The 20,002-nt window shown below is 37.3% G+C and overlaps 1 protein-coding gene across 7 annotated transcripts in view; it reads right to left on the reverse strand.

Moving 5' to 3' along the window:
• Positions 1-2,119: 2,119 nt before the first annotated feature.
• Positions 2,120-20,002, reverse strand: part of APC (APC regulator of WNT signaling pathway) — a 93,003-nt gene continuing 75,120 nt past the window's right edge. For 5 of the 7 annotated variants that reach the window (XM_032674741.1, XM_032674742.1, XM_032674745.1 and 2 more), the window contains 8 exons: positions 19,286-19,408; positions 16,372-16,750; positions 15,093-15,188; positions 14,095-14,234; positions 12,675-12,752; positions 11,319-11,435; positions 10,440-10,654; positions 2,120-10,011 (listed from right to left, as the gene is read on the reverse strand). In XM_032674741.1, coding sequence (XP_032530632.1) covers positions 3,462-10,011; positions 10,440-10,654; positions 11,319-11,435; positions 12,675-12,752; positions 14,095-14,234; positions 15,093-15,188; positions 16,372-16,750; positions 19,286-19,408 — 7,698 coding nt within the window. In that variant the 3' untranslated portion in view covers positions 2,120-3,461. The remainder of the gene's footprint in view (positions 10,012-10,439; positions 10,655-11,318; positions 11,436-12,674; positions 12,753-14,094; positions 14,235-15,092; positions 15,189-16,371; positions 16,751-19,285; positions 19,409-20,002) is intronic. The other 2 variants (XM_032674746.1, XM_032674744.1) reach the window with 1 other exon arrangement.

Here is a 20,002-nt window from a genome sequence, read left to right on the forward strand (position 1 = left end):
TTCACAGAAACTGAGCAGTAACCTTAACTATGGCACACTGCAAGAAACTAAAATGGAGGTACATTTTAAAAAGTGACTAATTACAAATTGTGGGGAGGTCACATTTCTGCTTTTCACATCAAGAGGACAAAGCTGTAAGACAGTCTGAAATGAGCTTTATGAGTTACTTTTCAATATAAACTAATCTTTAATTACAAGTTTGGTATGTTCTGGATATGATAAACTAATTCAAGGACTAACTAAAGGTCTGAGCACAAGTCACAAAAAGTTCTACCCAAAATTGGTAGAAAGAAAGGCAGTGCATCCCAGAAGAACAGTAAATTCAGTCTTGGTTTCCTTAGCTCCTTGCTTTTCTTTGTTTTGTCTTGACATAAATAATGTCCTCTTACCTGCTGTGGCAACTTCTTACAAATGAAACCAAGAACAAGAGTAAATCTTTAGCAGCATAAATCAAATCTGACTATCATGAATCTAGAAATAATTAAAAAAAATCCAAGACCAAATATACTTATTGCAATCATTTTTCATGTTTTCGATTTTATATTTCTGGGATCTGTTTTTATAGTTTAGCTTAGAATATAACTTTATATCCCCATCATAAATCAAACATCATGGATGTCTTTAAATATTCTGAAAGGCTCTTAGTGGATACTAAGTATTTTAGATAAAGAATCAGAGAAAATGTAGATTTGGAAGAGATTTCAAAAGATCACCTAAGCCCATCTCTGCACACAGGCAATATGAAATATACTACAGTCCATCCCTATGAGATGTTTCATAAACCTCTCCTTAAAACTTCTATAATGGAAATTTAACAACTCCCATGGGAAGCATATTTTAGTGTATCACTACCCTTATAGTTGGAAAGTTTCTCTAGCCTGTCTTTGCTACAAATATAGGTTACTTATGAGGATATTAAGAGAAACTTCCCAATTATAATGATCATGAAGTATCCCCACGACTATTTCAAGAAGCCACTACAATTTTCAAAGACATTCTGGTGTTTGATACGCATACAATTACTTATGGTTTCACCTTATCTTCTGATTAAAAAACTGATTTCAGTAATTTTTCAGTTACAGAATGAAATCAGAATTTCTTTATTGAGACTGAGTTTACCTTTAATTCTTAAATTGACAGGACAAATAGGTAATGCTGATGTTAAACAACTATTCTGCATTACGTGGTGTATTTTTGTTTTAGTTTTTAAAAGCCCATCACAAAAACAGGATCACATAATTTACAAGAAAAGTGGTCTTTCATTTAAAACTCAAATATCTGTATTCTATTCCAATAGGAAGTCCTGACTTTGAACACATCACATAATCTGTCTCTATTTCATCTTTAACAGGATACCAATATTCCTATTAAGAAACTTTGTGAAGATACTATATGCAAAATATTTCAAATGCTAACACGAGGATTGCTGCTTGTTAACAGGTTCACCAGGTGATACAAGAACATGGCATGTCTCTAAACAAATCTGACAGGAAGCAAAGAACAAAAGTGCAAGTAAGATACCACTTCTGCCCAACAGGTATTTTTGGTATTGGCTTTTATATAAATTGACTTCTGCCTGCTGATAGTATCTTGATTCTGTTCATAAATCAGCATATGTCTTACAGTGAGTTCAACTGACTCATTTCAATATCAGAAGTACAAAAGCCACAGAAGTGATACACTCTGCAACTGTGTTAAAGTTACCATAAAGGTAAATTGCTCTGTTTCAGGGCTTCCCGAAATCAGGGCATTCTGAATTCTAAATAACCAGTATTTAGAAAGCTAACTTTAGAACAGTCCAGTTGAGATACAACAAAACTGACAAACCATTTCATGGTTTTTTTCAAAAATGCACAGAATGGTTAATGTTCTGTTCTCTCATGTTTGTAATTTAAATCAATTTTCATCTAAATTCAGACTGTATTTTTAAAGCACAAATCTGTTTTTTTTCAGCATTGTTGTAGCACTATCTATATTTGCATCAAAAAAACTTGAGGCAGCAAATGCCCTGTTTATGCATAATTCTTTTTCTGCTGAGATAACAAATTTTTTGCTGCCATGGGATTCTTGCGATATTTTTCTGTTCATAATTCTTAAAAAATAAATTAAACAAAAAGCATAAAGATAGCAAATAGAATTAAATTTTATCTTATAGTTGCTATTTCACATTCTACATTATATCCCCAATTAAAAAAAACTTTTGTTTTACAAATATTATTTTTATAGATACAATATTGTTTCAGGCTTGCAGTCATGAGAACAATTATACTGCTTGGCTACTGGAAATACCCTGCCTTTAGCCTTGTTATGCACCTGAGATGTGTGAAACTGTCTCAATTACAAATATATTACAGAAGACCTAGGGCCTGATCCCATAGCTGTTAAAAGCATCCTACAACAGCCATTTGTCAGTGATAAGGAAGAACAAATATTGGAGGTGCAGAATTCTACTGGATCAGGCCTTAAGTGTAAGTGCATTATACAACACATTATATGGTGACATCTCAAAATAAAATACTGTATTTTTATGTAATGCAGAAGTAACACACACAACTTATATATAGTAATAATTTATTCTGAAATGTTCATTTTAGTCTCTGTTGAGACATGACCCACGTCTCATTAATAAAAGAGCAGCCATCTCACCTCAAATACCAGAATATACAACAAGTTACAGCATAGCAAAAAAATTCTACCTACTTTAAGATAAAATCTAATTCAGGTAAAATAAATTTGTTCAAGGTTTTACAGTTACACAGTTTGGGTGGTTTTTTTTGTTTCGTTTTTTTTTTTTTTTTTCCAGAGCACAAAGAAAGTGTAAATTGTTACACTATAACTATCTATGCACATTATGGGACCACAGAAATGTTAATCATTACTTCATAAAATGAACCATCAGTTCCATTCATGCAGAAAAGCAGGCTAGGAAAGCTTGTTCAGCGGAAACCATATTACTGTGAATTTCACAGCCACATGATTAATTATTGGGTTAGATGGACTCACAAATACTAAAAATGAGTATATTTTTTTTTTGCATAAATAATACCAATTCTTCCCTGATGTAGTTTAGTTGGTGTGTAATCTAGAAATTACTGATAAAGCAGTATGACTGTATCTTCTCTATCTGTACTATTCCATGACTTTAATGACAAGCAATATTCAAAGGATTATGGGATGGGATGCTAATACATGTTAAACATACTATACAAATATACTCGTGTTACCAATTTTATTCCAAACTGTCAATCGGGTATTCCTGCAAAGTATTACCAGTGAAGACAAAGTATACTATCAAATATGGCTTCCAGAACAAGGACCATCTAACAAGAATCAAAGCTATTTACAACAAATAAAAACAACAGGAAAAAAAAAATCAATCCCCATTTTTTCTTGTTTCATTCGAAACAAAGTTTCTAAGTAGCTGCTGTATATAATACAGTTCTATTTATTTTTTGTTGCACTTAAACAGAAGTTACCAGGTAAGACCCAGAGTGACGTTTAGGGCTTTGGGTTCCACTGGAGTCTGTGTTCTCAGACTTGGTGTCACGTTTCTTGGTGCTGTTGTTCACTGGAGTTGGAATCTGTGAGGGCCGAGCAGAACTATTGTCCACGCTGCTCTTCCTGCGGCTTGGGTTGTAGTTGAAGGGAGTCACCCTTGCTGCCACAGCACCGATGGGGGAGCTGTGCTTGCTTGAGCTACTGGAACTGAATGGTGTGCGCTCACTTACAGTACTTTCACTGATTTCTGGTGCAGGAACAGGATTATTCTGCAGAGGCTTTGTTTCAGTGCCTTTCTTGTCTGGACTGTCTATCTGAAAGAAAGAGTTCAGACGGTTTTCTAAGCCAACGGTACGAATAGGAACACCTGCACTCCCTGGGGTTTGCTTTTCTTGAATCTCTTTAGGATCTTTACCATTCACACCCCCTTTCTCTGAAATGCTGTCAATAACGGGGGGAGTATTTCCAGTTGGGGACCTTCCAGATCGAGGGTTGTTAATTGGGCAGTCCTCTATCCTCACCCATACATCCTCTGTCTTAGAGACAGCTGGTGCCATCTGGTAGATGAGAGTTTTGGACTCGGAGCCATTTGTGGCACCCAAGGAAGGATCGTTCATTATCTGAGGAATTTCATTTTCTTTTATTTTTCTCCAAGTACCTTTTGCTGGTGCTTGGCTTTCTTTACTTTGCTTGTGTCCAGGAAGAGAACTTCCATGTTGCTTCTCATCTTCACTTTTTGCCTTTTCACTGGACTCTGAGGAAGCTGAGAGAATCGAGGAGGAACTTCCAGTTCTTCGCCAAGTGCTTACACGAGGGAGGGATGAGGAATGCTTACTGTGCTCACGCTTCCATGTTCCTGATCTATTGATCAGCAGTCTAGATGGACTTTCAGAATGAGAACGAGCTATGTCGTGACGCTTGGCTGGTCTCCCATCATATTCTACAGAAGGGCTCTGATTAGGGGCTAATTTTCGCCAACCACCAGTCTGGGCAGTTGAATGAGTGGATAAAGACATATCAGGAAGAGACGGACTCAGAACTGGGGTCTGTAGTTGGGACCTCGTGGGAGAATCTGGCCTAGAAGGAGACAGAGATTCAAATGAAGCTGACTCTTCTAATTTCCGTCTCAGAGTTGGGCTTGGAGCCTCTTTAATAAAAGTTGACTGACGAACAAGAACGGGTCTCTCAGACCTGTCAGATTCACTTCCACTAGATTTTGTGGATGACATTCTGGATAGATCAGTCTTTTTGTTTGATCCACCAGTGCTGAGAGCCTGGTTTAACCCTTTTGAAGCAGACTCACTTCGTGGAATGCTACTGGTACTCTTAGGTAAGGCAGTTTGCTTTGTAAGGTTTTGCTGGCTCATCTGCCTGCCTGGTGGTGTGTACGACATTCTACCTGAACTTGAGGATTTAGTTGAAGCTGTGCTTGGAGATGATGTTCTTGGCAACTGTGATAGTTTGTTGGGAGGACTTATACCATTTCTTCCTGGGGAAATGGAGTTTCGCCCAGGAGATTGCAGAGGCCTACTTAATGGCTGCTGCTGAGGTCTAGAAGGAGTGGAGTCTCTAGACCCTGATCTAGACGGTCCTTTACTTGATCCACTCTGATTCAATCCCGATGGCTGCCTTGTTACAGGAGTTGGCTCAGATTTCACTGATGACTTGGCTCCTCTTGGAGAACTAGTCAAACTTTGGCCTTCACTGGGACTCTTGGAGTTCATGTTTTTGAGTGGCGGTCCTTTTTTGGAAACAGGACTAGTACTTGAAGAACTATTTCGAACTCCTGGAATATGGATCATTGTTCTACCACGTGAAATCGAAGGCACACTTGTCTGTTGTGATTGCTTCAACTGGCTTGAAACTTCAGAACTGGAGCGAGCTTTTCCTGTGATCATGCTTTTATAGACTTTCTTCCCTCCTTTGATTCCCCTGCTTTCTGACTCTACTTTTTTAGACTCCAGTGTACTCTTCTCTCCTGGCTTAATAATTCTTGGACCTTTATTGCTAGTGAAGGGCTTTTCTTCTTGGTCTGGGGTAAGATGAAATGGTGACCCTAGAGAAATACCCGATTTTAATGAAAGGATAGAATCAGAGTCTGATGAGGCTTGTCTAGACAGTGATGCAGCAGCTGCAGCTTGATGCAAACTACTGACTATAGAATTTGCACCTTCTTGTATAGCTTTCCAGTCAAAGTTCTCTGAATCAGGTGAAAAACCATGTTCTGAATCTGGCCTCTGTATCTCTCTCAAATCCAGTGTTAAATCTTCTGCCAGTATGCCACCAGTATTTCTGGAATTATTCTTTTCGCTTTCACCCTTCATTCTTGAGGGCTTTTTCTTTTTAGGCATAGCAGAACTAATGCATTCCTGCAAAAGATCATCTTCTGAGTCAATGCTAAGGGAACTCAGAGAGCTGTTTCTAGAGAAACATACAGGAGTATCTTCAACATGAAATGATTTAGGTGCATAACCAGAAGTCTGTGGTCTGTTGGATTCCATCTGTGAATCAGGAGCCTCGGGACGTTTCGCAGGTTCCCCTTCTTTGTTGTTATTGTTTTCTTGATCAATGTCACTGAGGGAACTAAGCGATGAATTGCGGGAAAAACAAACAGGTGTGTTTTCAATAGCAAAATTCTGCATTTTCTCATCTGTAGCTGCCCCTCTGTCTGGAATATCTTTAGCTGACTGAGAGAAGGCTTTAGGCTGGCTTCTGCCTATTGGATGTTTCTGACAAACTTGAGTCCTGTTACTTGGCTGCTGATTTGAAGACTGTTCTGGGTTAGAGCAGTCTTTATTTTCCGTTTCCTTTGCTTCTTTTCCTTTTCTTAACTCTGCCTTCTCTCTTGAAAGGTCAACATCATCATCATCAAAATCTAAAGAACTCAGGGAATCATTCCGTGAAAAACAGTAAGGAGTTCCCTCAATAGGTGTGTAATGATGAGGGGAATCAAATGCAAAGCTTCCTCTTACACGCTCTTCATTGTTTGGCAATTTGTCATGAAAGTCTCTTGAATTATTTTTAAGGTTCTGCTTCTTTGCATCTCTGTTCTCTGGGTAGCCTCTTTCATTACTAACATTGCTTTTGGGCTCCGTGCTTTTTCTTATGCGTGCTCTGTATTCGTTATTTTGGGGAACAGGCTTTACTGGTGATGTTGGCTTCTTTTTCTCACCTTCTGGTTGGTTTTTATTACTTAGAGATGAAGAAGCTTGTTGAATTTGATCCATTATCTTCTTCACTCTGAAAGGTTTGTGACTTTTTCCTTTTGGCATAGCTGAGTTAATGCACTCAGCCAGAATATCACCCTCTTCTGTTTTGTCATCATCCAGACCTGGGGAAGCCACAGCTGAGCTTTTTGCTCTCTGAGCATCTTCAGTACTTCTCCCTTCTGTGGGAATGGTGTCCCGCTTTTCAAACTCCCCTGACTCTGCTCCCACACCCACACTGTCTACATTGGCCAACTCACTCGGTGGCGACTCTATTGTGAGATCACTCAGAGATGTAGCTGTAGAAAAGTTTATTGGTGTCCCCTCAACACAGTACACCCGTGGCATATCATCTCCTGGTGTAAAACTCACATGCTTTTGCGATTGCAGTCTGCTTTGTGAAGGCAAAAGTTTGTAAACTGGCAACTGGCTGGGCTTTCTGGCTACAGGAGGAGGTATTTTTGGAGCAGATGCTTGAGAAGGCTTTTTGGCTTTACGTGAAGACTTTGTTGGCATTGCAGAAATAATACATGCTTCCAGTATTTCAATATCATCATCAGAATCATCCAGAATGTCTTTTTCTGCTTCAGCGGGCTTCTCTGATTTCTTCTCTTCATTATCCTTTGTATCATCTGACTGTTCAGGTTCTGTCTCATTTCCATGGTCATTTTCATGAACCGGAGGCATTATTCTCAACTCTGCATCTTTCTGTATAAATGGCTCATCTAAGCTCAGAGCACTCAGGCTGGAAGAGCAGGAAAACCCATCCGGTGTGCTTTCTGTGGCAAAATGTAATAGTGTATCAGCATCTGGCAGTACCTGAACTCTCTGAACAGCTGCATTTACAGCTGCCTGTCTAGGACCAGGCTCTCTCTTCTCTGTACTGTGTACTTTTCCCTTAGGTACATCTCTTTTTACTTGAACTCCTTGAGCGGGTGGTGGTGTTTTACTTCTGCTTGGAGGCATTGTTTGTCCAGGGCTGTCTGGAAGGTCACTGGGACTTATAATACCACTTACTATTCCACTGCAAGGCTCACTTTGAACTGAGCTGGCAATTGAACGGCTTTCAAAACTATCCAGGGAGCTTACAGAGGTACATCTACTGAACATGAGTGGTGTTTCCTGTACATAATGTTCTGGTGGGCTTTTAGGAGTTTGTGCACCACTCTTTGAGGGAGATTTGGCACCTGAAGAAAATTCAACAGCTTTATGTCTAGAAGAATCAGAAGGAGACAAGCTAGAATTTTGAAGTCTACTTGATTTTGTCCTGATGTGTTGTGATGTAGATGTGATTTCACTTACTGCACCTTCTGTAGGCAGAGCCCCACTGTTTTCCTTTAGTTCTGCGATCTGTAGTGTGTTATTTGCATCTGTGCCACGTGCAGATTGATCACGCCCTATTTCATCTTCAGCTGACGATAAAGATGACAAAGAGCTACATCTTGAAAAGCATATTGGGGTATCTTCCACGCAGTAAGTTTGTATAGTTTCCTGGTTAATAGAGGGAGTCTTACAGGAGGTCTTCTGTGCATGACCACTTCTGCTCTGCGCAGAACTTGGGTGCAGCTGGGTCTGTCTCTTTGAACCAGTTGAGGGAGCTGATGTGCTCCCACTGCTTGAGGGAATATGGTCAGTTTTAGTGAGCTGCACAGAAGTCTTTGGAAAAGTAAAAGATGGCTTCTGAGAAGGCGGTTGAACTTCTGTTGAGTATTTTAAACTATAATCAATAGGCTGATCAACATGATGCTCCTCTTCATTGTACTTTATGCTATAATTAGTTGGTCTGTCTTCCTCTTCATGTTGTTCCTCCTCAGAGTAACGTTCACTATAGTTGGTTGGCTTGTCATCATCATAGTCATCAACCTGGCACAAGGACTGGTTCACTTTCTGATTCATTCCAAGAGCTGGGCCTACTCTGTTCTGATCTGAACCACTGGATCCTCTTGATCTAAAGGAAGAAACGCACTCCTGCTGTCCAAAAGGTGACTGATATTTCATGTGTTTATCATCTCCACTTTCAGCATACACGGGATAGGTTGCATTTTGGCTTCTTGACTGTCGTTGTTCATTTTGTTTCATTTCCTCATCTATTACATGCTTAGGCCTTGCCCATCTTTCATTCTGAGAGGGGCTTTGCCTTCCAGAATTTAACTGTTCATCTGAGTATTTAAGACTGTAATTAATAGGAGTGTCTAGTTCTCCATCATTGTCATCCATATGATTTGCACTATGAATCTTGTGTGCCAAGTCAGCAGGATATTGCCCATAACTACAGAATTTACTTTCATCATCTTCAGAGAAGGATTCAATGGAAGGTTTCATTTGGCCTCTTTTGCCATAGCCATCACTACTGCTGACACTATTTAAACTATCATTCGAAGCTCTTTTGTATTCCATTTTTGTGTAAGGCACAGGACATGTCCTGTTTGAATTCTCAGATTTAGGGAAGTATGTATTTGAGTGACTATGGGCAGTGGTTGATCTCCTTGGGTCATTTCTGTCTTCAGTCAAACTGTGCATCTCAGAAGTGGAACCAGAACTTCTGTCTTCTTGTGGAATGTGCATGCTTGTTACTTCTTCCATAACTTTGGCAATCTGACCTGCAGCAGTAGAAATCTGCATTCCTAATCTCTTAGAGGAGTTTCCAGTACTCTCTGCAGCAGGATGATAGGTATTTAAACCTACTGCTCGATCCCTGTCAACACTTCGGTCTTTCTCAGAACGAGAACTTTCTGTGTTTCCTCTACTGGAAGAGGAGGAGCCAGGCAATACTGCAGTATTTACATATGGTGAAAGCACAGTCATATTACCAGCATTAAAACTCTCTGATCTGCACACACTATCATCATCGCGACTGGTATCCAGGACATACTCGCTGTACATATTTTGCTTATGTCTCTGCTTATTACGGTGAGAAGCTTTTGGGCTTAAATTATCAATGTTGTCAAAAGTCTCTGATAAATGCTGAGCATCTAATTCTGCTTCCAGTGCCTTTTGTTTTCTGACATGAAGAGATGGCAAGCTTGATCCTGGAGACATAATGTTGGCATCCTTATATTTGGCTGGCCTGTTTGCCATGAGGTTTCTCAGGGCTGCAGCACTACCCATGGCTATCATTTTGTGTTTTGAGTGGATGAGATTTTTTAGCATGCTCACGGCTCCCATGTCCCACAGTGCCTCCTGATCCTTTGCATTTCGTGCAGAAAGATTCCACAGGGTCCCACATGCATTACTAACTATTGTCAAACTGTGTGACTTCAAGTGTTGTAACAAGGTTTGTAAGCAGCTGTTCTCCCGCAAGATTTGCCTGGTGTTGAGTAATTGAAAACAAACATCCGTAAGTGGCATTTCAAAAGGATAAGAGACAAAACAAAAAACTATTATTCTAGAGGTGAGTCTTGCCCTTAGAAAGGATAATCGTGAATTCTCCAGTGCAGATTTACCTCGTATTTCCACTAGCTTTCATCTGAGTGCTAACCAAATTCTATTACAAACATGAATAGTTAGCTTTTAGTACATTATTTTAGTACATTCATCATTAACAAGCAGCAGCTATTAATCTGTTTGCATATTCCTATTATGTAAGTGAAATGCCTGCCTTATCAAGTGTATTAAAAATTAACTGTGCTTAATTACTATGCTTAATACATGCATTCATATTAAGGCTCGGTCATAGAAACTACGTCTATTAAATACACATGTGGAACCACTGAAGATTTTCAGAAGTATACCTACCTATGGTCCTCATTAGTAGCAATTAAGCTAGAAACATTTCTTAATATTCCTCCTCCACTTTCTATTATGGCTAAAGTGTTTGTTTGGCTTCGGTACGTCAGTGTGCCGACCAGAAATGCAAGAGCACCATCAACAGCACATATATCAGCTTTGTTTCCAGTACAGTGTGCTGACAGATTCCATAAGGCACTCAGAACACTTTTCAGGGTGGATTCCTAGGAAAACAGCAAAATGACAGAATGAGGGAAGTTTTCGGCTGTTGACCACAAGCTCTCAGAAATACATTAAGTTAGCTTCAAGGAGCTGTGTGTGTTCTAATTTCTGCTTTCTGGGGTGGTGAAGTAGATTTCTAGTTTTTTGTTCAATTTGCTCCTTCCTTCAGCTGTGTTTTTGATATTTTCTGCCCCAGAGGTTTCAGAAATATGTGTCACAATACTTCTTTGCTGCCGCAATGATAGAAATGGCTTGAAGACTAGCTGGCAGGAGACTCTGGGATGGAATATAATCCCTTCCAGATACCAAAAATCTATATAGAAAATTACAGAAGTGGCAGTTATCTATTCACTAACTCAAAAGAGGTTTTATTAAATGGCAAAATTATAAAAAAGGCTATTCAACAGAACAGCTCATGAAACTGAAAAGCAAAAGCTGTCAACCCTCATAAGTAAAATTAAATCAACAGCAGTAGTTTTGAGATGCCATTGCTACATTGTGGTCTGCTGCTGTGTCAACTCAAATCTGCTCTTCTTCAAAACAAGTTACCTGAACCACATCAAATGTTTGACCAATCATTTTCATCAAAAGAAGGACAGTATTTTTGTTTTGTGTAAAATACATACAATCTCTCAGAAATTTATCTCAATCACTTATAGAGGATACCTTCTTAACTTCTAAAGCACATTCCATCAATGCTTTCACACTTCCAACTTCTCTGAGTGTCTTTTTACTATTCACATCTGCTCGCCAGGACAAATTCCTCAACACACTTGCAATGACCTGCAAAATGTGAAAGAAAAATAATGCATCTCAAGGTAGCTACTTCTTTAGCAGGCTATCAGACTTTCCTCCTGGGACTTTTTAAATGCTATGACTAATTAACAGTAGCCATGTTAAGCTACTGAACCAAACTTTGCTAAAATCTGCTTTTTGCTGTGTTGTCTGCTAGACTGTTATAACATTTCAGTATGAAGTTTGATCAGAGGTACTGGCTTTTGTGTGTGGGTACCTAAAACAGAGATCTGAAATCAAGTTTCCTGCTTTCCACATGAGTTGAAAATCTTGTCAAAAAAATTCAGATTTGTTCTCTACTCTTATGTCTGTATAAGAGTTATGTAATCTCAGTGGAGATTTATATAGTATTTTCTGCTTGGAAAATAGAACAATAACATTTTCCTGTCTCACAGATGGTATGATTACTTTGACTGATGTTTATAAAGCTCTTTGAAGTCTTTTTAAAATACACTCTGCCTTTTGTAAGCAGAATACAATCTGCACCCTTTGGACTGAGGCAGGTCAGTCCAGAAGACCTGGCCTAGGGATACCAGAGTATACCAATATCAAAGTTTACCAATAACCTTTATCGTAATTCTAATATTTTTCTCAATCTTAACTAGTCAGTTCCTCCTGTAGTGAATTTTTTGTTAACAGTGTTTAAGAAGTAAAGTCAATTTTACTTAAAATTGGTCTTTTTATCTGATAATTCGCTCAGACTGCAAGGAAAAAAGGGCTTCCTTTAAAAGAGCTATTCCAGTTTGTTTACAATATGCATTAATTAAAACTGATTATAATTTAATATTTAATGACTTAAAACAAGTGCCATACCAATGAAGAACACTGCTGTGCTCTCAACTTTCAGGATCACCCTAAGCACTTCCTAAAGACTTTATTTTCAAGCTGTTTTCTTTACGCAGCAGGAACCATTAGAATAGACGCTCAGGTATCACACTGAACACATTAAGATCTCTCAAACTTACCTTTAAAAGTGTAAAAAAAAGTCTACTTTAAAAGTGGACTTCCACTAACAGATCAGGGTCATAAAAAGTAAGTTTTATAGCCTATATGTTACAATAAAAAAATCAAAACCCAAAAAATCCCCAGAACATGACCACACAGGTAAGGATTTTTACAAGGAGGACGTGCGTCATAACTGATGAAATGAGTACAAGTACAAACGTTGCATCATTGTTAAGGCAAACAAGACAACAAAAGAAGTATTTAATCTCAAAAGAATTTTACCTGCTGTAAGTCTTCACTTTCAGATTTCAGTTGGGCTACAAGAGCTCTCATGCAGCCCTTCATGGAACATAACGTAGCCTGTTACGAATTGGAAGAAAAAAGAAAGTGAATAGTATTAAATGACAGGTTAGGTGGCTTGCTTCTGCACAATGTTTTGATATTTTAAGCAAATTATAGCTGAAGTTTAATAATAGCTTCCTAAGAGATGTTGCCAACAATAAATATTTGTTTTACAACTACTAAAAATTAATGTAACTATCAGTTTCAATACATAAGTGATAAAATTGTGCTAAATTCTTGTATTTTTTACCACAGGTCTAGGACATGATCTGCAACTTTACTACCTTAGAAGCCTTCTTTACTATGCACCAGATAAGATACCTACTGCCTAGCAAGTCTCACAGTCACAGTTTTTCTTTTGAAATAAACATAGTTTGAAAAATGAGTATTTAAAACTGACATAACAACATTTCTGACATTTGAAGAATGACTTTTTAAGCATAATGTAACAACTAAGAAGCTGCAAGGCTTTGAAATAATTTCTGATAATTCACAAAATTATTCCAAGCAGTATGCACCTGAGGTGTACTACTTCTCAGTGGACAATGTGTGCATTTACAACTCAGAGTAGTTCAGTTTATGCTATAAACCCAGTAGCCTGTAGCAGTTAGTGACTGGATGATGTAAAGAGCCAATATTTATGAGGCAATTTGCAGCAAGGATTTATGCTTTACTTTTGTCTAAAACTTGGAACAAAACCCGAGTTCTCTGAAGCCTGTTATTTCCATTCACTCCTGAAATATCTTCATTCTAGAGCAGAAAGATAAGTCTTCTCAGTATGAAGTTATTTTAAGATCCATAGCTTAGCAAAACCTGGGGTAAGGATTTATTGGATCTTTCTATCTTTTGAAAGACAGATCCTTGTCAGAAACCGGAGATGAAGTAGTGCCCAGCATGAGCCAGATATGCTCCAAATATTTAAAAGCAAGCTCCAGCCTGAAGAGGTTTGAAAAATTTCACTAGAAGTTATAGTATTGTTAAATAACTGACAACTTTAGAAAATCTGACTCAATTAGCAGTTTTAGATCAATATCCTCAGAAAAAAGCAGTCACTGAAATCATTATGTGTCATATTAACCTAGTGCTCATAGAAAAGTCAAGCCAATAGATAAAATCCTTATTCTCAGTGATAAATTAAAAGTTATTTAATTTTATATGAGAGCCAATACTATACTTGAGTGATTCAACATTCAGTTTGTGGTGCTGTCAGGAACAAGATGGAATGACAGAAGTATTTTTAACTTCTGCCTTGAGCTCAAACTCAGTATCCTGTCCTGGAGATTTATCACCTGCGTTGAGAACTGTAATTCAAACATAACTGTGAACTGAAATTATTGCATGTTTACAATTCTGCCCTTACCTTGTTTGCCACATCTCCAAAAGTCAAGTTTGTCAGAGCCATTCCAGCATACCTCCTCAAGGTAACACTATAGTGATCATTTGTGAGTCCATACATTTCACAATCCACTTGCAACAGTTCAGCAATGGCCTGCAAACCTCCTTTGGAAAAAAAAAATTAAGAAAAGGAATAATATCTCTATTCTAGTATCTTAAGTACAGTTCATATGCACCAAGGAACAAACTACACTTTTAGGTATAGAACAAATCTCAAACATCTGAAACCCACAATGCTCAAAAAGGTATATAAATTGTTAAATGCTGCCTCTGGATCTTGAATCCTGTACTTAGCAGCAGCTAAAAGATAAGGCAGCATGACATTGGGATTTCAGGGCAAAATGGAAGCAGAAGGAATTATGAGAAGCAAGCACACTCATCTTTTAATTCCACCCAGCCAAAATCCTGACAGACTTGCACCAGATACATATAAGTCTATTTAGTAAATCTGAAAGATTATTCATTTAATTATTATCTCTGCATATTATTTTCTGAGAGGAATTCATACAGCATTTTCCTTGATAATGATAAGTGGCAAATTAAGGAAAATTGCATGCACAAACTTACTCAGAATGGACTAAAAAATTCAGGCTGTCAAGCAGGAACCAATGCAGAACAAAAAAACCTCACCAAAACACCAACAAAAAACCTCCCACCCTGGGAAGTAGTCTCCATTATGAGTCCATACTTCTAAAATTGCAAGTACTTCCATAATAATACTAGTCTTCAAAAATTCAGAGTTCGTGCCAGAGAACCCAGTAACTGGCATAATAATTTATCCACTACGAAATGGTGTGGTTAATTTAAACTGCATTTGTCACTTACATCTGACACAAATGACCTGATTATGTCTTTAAACTACTAGAAAAAAAAAAAAGCCATATATCCAGTGAGGAACACAAGGAATGTTAAGAGTTTCCAGGAAGCTTCTCAAAGAAGTCAGAGAAATACATCTGATCTTACCAAGCTCATTCATTGCATGCCTGTGTTCTTCGTCAAATGAGAGTTTCATCAGAACACACACTGCAGGACAAATCTGATGATCCACTGGAGCAGGCACTGATTCAGAAACAGGTATTTCCTAGTTAGTATTTCCTAGGTGATTTTATCTAATAGTAAGTTTTCTAAAGCGAATCTAATCTTAAAAACAAATCAACTGCAGTTTTATTCAGGGTTTGTATCTTCCCAGTAATCCATGAACAGACATTTAGTTAAGAATGATACTAAGAAAAGTGCATACTGTGTTTGATGCTGAAACACAGATCAGGGAGAATCCTGATACATGTGTGGAGTAAGAAATATGATTTGCAGTACAAAAATATTACCTTGTTACTCTTAAAAACTAATTAATCTTCATGAAGCAAATCAATATGGTTAAATATTCTGGTGGCATTAAATAATATGCCACATAATCTGAAGCTGGTTTTCTGGGTGTTATATGACATTATGAATGGTTAATTGAACACCTTGTTTCATAACCTAGAAGTTTTTAAGTTCAAGTTTTTGTGAGACAGATTCTAGATAATGCAGAAATGGTATTGATACATCTTGTTCTGAGCCCCACTCCTGCTAAACTGTTCTTGTGGTGAACTCCAGCATACAGGAAGCAGCCCCTGACTTCAGTAGTACATCTGCCATGGACACCTACGGAATGTCCTCAATTCAGAGAAGCAGCTAAGCAATCCAGAAGGCTAAATCTTTTTTTTTTTATCTCAACTGTTCCCTGAGAAAAATCTTATTCATCTACAATGTCATGTTTTTCATATTTTTTAACCTAACTATTTCTTACACACAACATTATAAATAATGGCTAATATTATATTGAATAGATTGAGATTATTTAATTTGTGCTCTCTGCCTCTCTCCCAAATGGAATGTGTTATCTCCTGAATACGTCTGCATCGAAAGCAATTTGGGATTGTTTATCCATTAAAATGTAAAACTAAATGAGTATATATTCAGTATTAATTTACAGATTACAAATATAAACTACTAGAATTACTACCTTGAAAGCACACCAAGGTCTATGATTTAAATAAAAAGTGTATAAATAGGGTATTATATCTGTAATACATACTATTTCCTAACACTAATTCCACTTAAAAAAAAATACCTTCACACACATATATTATAATAAAACTTGCATCTATTCAAAAAGAAGTCAGATTAAAGTTGTACTTTCTGTAAATTCACTCTTTTCAACATATCCTTGAAACGTTTTTATACGTCCTGCAGAACCTACTTGGGTTTTTGTCCTGGTCCATGCCTTGTTCATGCGCCTCCTGCCATTCCCAACACGTTTCACAGTAAGCACGGATCTGCTCCAAAAGATGGAGCACACGGATTTCCCGTCTGCCTCGCTTATCATCAGGCTGGGAGTGAATGATGTTATGCAGTGCAGCGCTGGCTCTGGCACGGGCCTCTTTACTACCACGAGAGTTTCCTAACAAGACAGAGTCTTTATCGTTGCCATGTAAAAGCTGGATGAGGAGAGGAAGACATCCAGACTGACGCATGGCTATGCAGCTGTCCTGGGAGCTAGACATTGCTAGCAATGTTCTTGACATGTCATCTTTATCATGAGTACCAAGCATTGATAACAATGAATACACCATTTCCACCTGCAGGTCAAATGATTTAAAAAATACAGTTACGTTTTAAAAACACACATTAAATTAAAATGAAGTTTGAATGGTACATATGAGCAAAAAAAATCATATTTAATGGTGGAAAAAATTGTGCTATTTAAAAAGAACTAAACTCTATTACTACTTCAGCATTCATAAGCTTAATAAATTTCACTTAGTGGTTAAGTGGCTGGAAGTGAGTGGTAGTTGTGTGTAACTGTATTAATCTACAAAACCAATAGCAAAAACTTCCAGATTTCCATTGTACAAAAAGATTAAACAAACATACTAATGAAAGTGTTTCAGTTTGGGAAACCCAAAATTTCTTTAAAATTAAATTTGTCTTTAAAAAACTATGTTCTGTATGAATCACACATTATTATAAAGATGTTCTTTGGTGAAAAACTATGCTATGTGGTATTAAATACAATTATTCTAGACAAAGGATATGAATTATTACAGAAATTTTTAGTTTACATTATGTTAAAAGAATCTGACATCCACTGTATTTAAAGTTTTCCTTTAAAATACTTCAAACTAACTGATAATTTTTTTTTAGGAGACTGACTTGTATATGGACCAGATTATTTACAACAAATGCAACACTAAAGAGTTAAATTAATACTTTTGAATCTACAGGGATTAAAAACCAATAAAGCAAACAAATGCTTATTTAATGTATATAAAATACTGAGCATTTGTCCAAATAAATTAACCCATGAAAACCCAGCATTACCCATTTAACTTGGAGTAACCAAATTTCTCATTAAAAATAGCAATTTTTGAGTGATTCCCTCGGCTGTCACATAATATTGTGGTCAAGGCACTATTTAGTTTGTATTCCCACTCTTCAGTAATAGCTTTCAATCAAGAAATGCATTTGATTCTTCTAGTCAACTTTTAGTAGAGTAACAGGATGTAGAAAATGATCTTAGATACTACCTAGAAACTCCAAACTCCTAAAGCCAAGATAGACAGAACATTCAAAGTCAAAGCACAACATAAAGAAACTGGCAAAGGGAATTGTGAAGTTGCAGCGTGTATGTTTCTTTAGAATATACTAATTAAGGAAGAAATGAGACTTTGGACCATTAGCCTAAGTTTTCTACTAATAACAAGACATTTGCACTAGTTACCCTACCCATGAATGATTTTATTTGGTATCTTCAGTGACAATTCAAATGTGCCTGAAGATGAGTACACAAGTTATAAAAAAATGAATAGCAGCAGGTAGACTAAGCAGTAAGTCAGGTAACATGTATTTCTCTAAACACTATAGGATTGCTGAGGCAACAGATATCTCAGAATCTGTGAAACTGTATGATCACATGCAAAACCCAGTGAAATAGGAGCCAATTTTGTGACAGTGTAGCATCCCAATTTGGAGACCCTATCTTCCTGGTCTGGGAAAAATCAAATATAGCATTAAAACAAACCGCTTTGATTCTTAAAGGAGAGTGAATTTAATCTGCTTTATGCAACTATCTTGGCAGATATTTCAACTGACAGCTACAATGCATTGTTAATTGCATTTGGAAGGTAAAGTTTTTGCCCGAGAATAAAGCTGAAGAAGTCACGAACATCAGGCTTCCAGGCTGCAACAAACACTTTATAGGAAAAACTAAAATCTGTTTGTCTGTCTCTGGATACCCACACAGCCTACAGACTCATCTTTCTGCATCTGTAAAAACATTCTTCCTGTTTAGAATCTCAATCACTTTCCCTTCTGCTCAGACATTAATATTAAACATTCCCTATCCTACAGCACACTCTGTTCAACCCATTTCTTTGCCTGTATCCTTCCACACTGAATCCCACTCCCTGCCTTCAAGGCTTTCCCACTGTTTGTAGCTTTGGGGAGTCCTACAGTTTGCAGTGAAAATACTCGCAGACAGATGAGCTGATATCGCCTCCATTTGGGACATGCAGGACTGAAATCACAACATTGTAATGCTTTTTTTAAGGTCCAAAGTAATTAATACTATGTCAAACTAATAGGTCTGGCTTCCCAGAAGACTGGGCTCAGCACACCATCCATAGTATCCACACTGCTGCTGATTCCAGAAGCAGTATGAGATCTAGTCGTTCATGAATTTGCCTTTTTCTTCCCCTCATACACTTCTGACTGCAGTCTTTTGTGGACAGACACTGTGAAGGGCTTACGTAATTTTTTTTTGTCCATTTTATTTCTCAGCAACTTCATTTTTTTTGTGGATTTGTACTCTGCAAAAGTATTTGAAGAAGTGCTCTGAAAAAGGTTAATTTTCATCACTGATTATAAATCAACATCACAAGCTTTTCAGATATTCCAGTAAATTCTAGAAATCATTTGTTCCTTACTGTAACAACTCTTAACTGATCATCAACAAGTTAAAAAAAAAAATAAAATTCTGTGCATATATTTGAAAAGTATCCTAAAATTTTAACTTAATAAAATTACTATGTATGTATAGCTCGTTCAGCTAAATATTAGTACTACTAGCAGAAACAATGAGGTTATTGTATTAGTAAAAATGTAGCATTAGCGACCTGTGGTTTGTAATCTTCGGTTACCTTGGTACCCAGATGACTTGTCAGTCTGCGAGGAACAGAATAGTTACTACTAGAGCTCATAACACTGGCTGTCTCGTGGTCCATTCGAGCAGCAGAACCCTACAAATTCAAACAACAATTCAGTATAAAACAAAGTCTGAGTAAAAAAACAACCGCCTAATTCAGTTTCAGCACTGGATGCATTGTACTGACAGTAATGAAACGTCAACTTCTGTTGAGTTGGGTCCTCTCTGTCCCAACATAACTTAAGAAGTCACTGTTAAATCTGTTAAATCTGTTTTTATTAACCACTTTTCCTGAGAGTTAGCCTCAATAGAATTGTACTTTTAATGGAACTGATTTATAATTACTATTTTCACCATGTGTGAGGAGTGGACTTCGCAACAAACTTGAATAATAATTTTTACAGCCTCAATTTTTATGTCTTATTATGTAGTGTATAGGTCTGTACTTTTTCAGAACAAAACCGGATATGCAAGAACTGTGTAGTACCAAGAAAATCATCTGGACAAGGAGTGACCCTGTTTGAATTTGTCAATATCAAAAGCAAATTGTGAGTGGTTGAGTAATTTTTTAATGAAAAACTATAAAATAATGCTGACACTACTTGATGCCATTGTCCTAGAAATTACTGTAAACAGTATGCTCCTACATGTATTAGCAAGACTCATATATCAGCATCTTTGTCCCCTT

Source organism: Chiroxiphia lanceolata, chromosome Z (genome assembly GCF_009829145.1).
Source record: "Chiroxiphia lanceolata isolate bChiLan1 chromosome Z, bChiLan1.pri, whole genome shotgun sequence".
In the NCBI taxonomy this organism is placed as follows: Eukaryota; Metazoa; Chordata; class Aves; order Passeriformes; family Pipridae; genus Chiroxiphia; species Chiroxiphia lanceolata.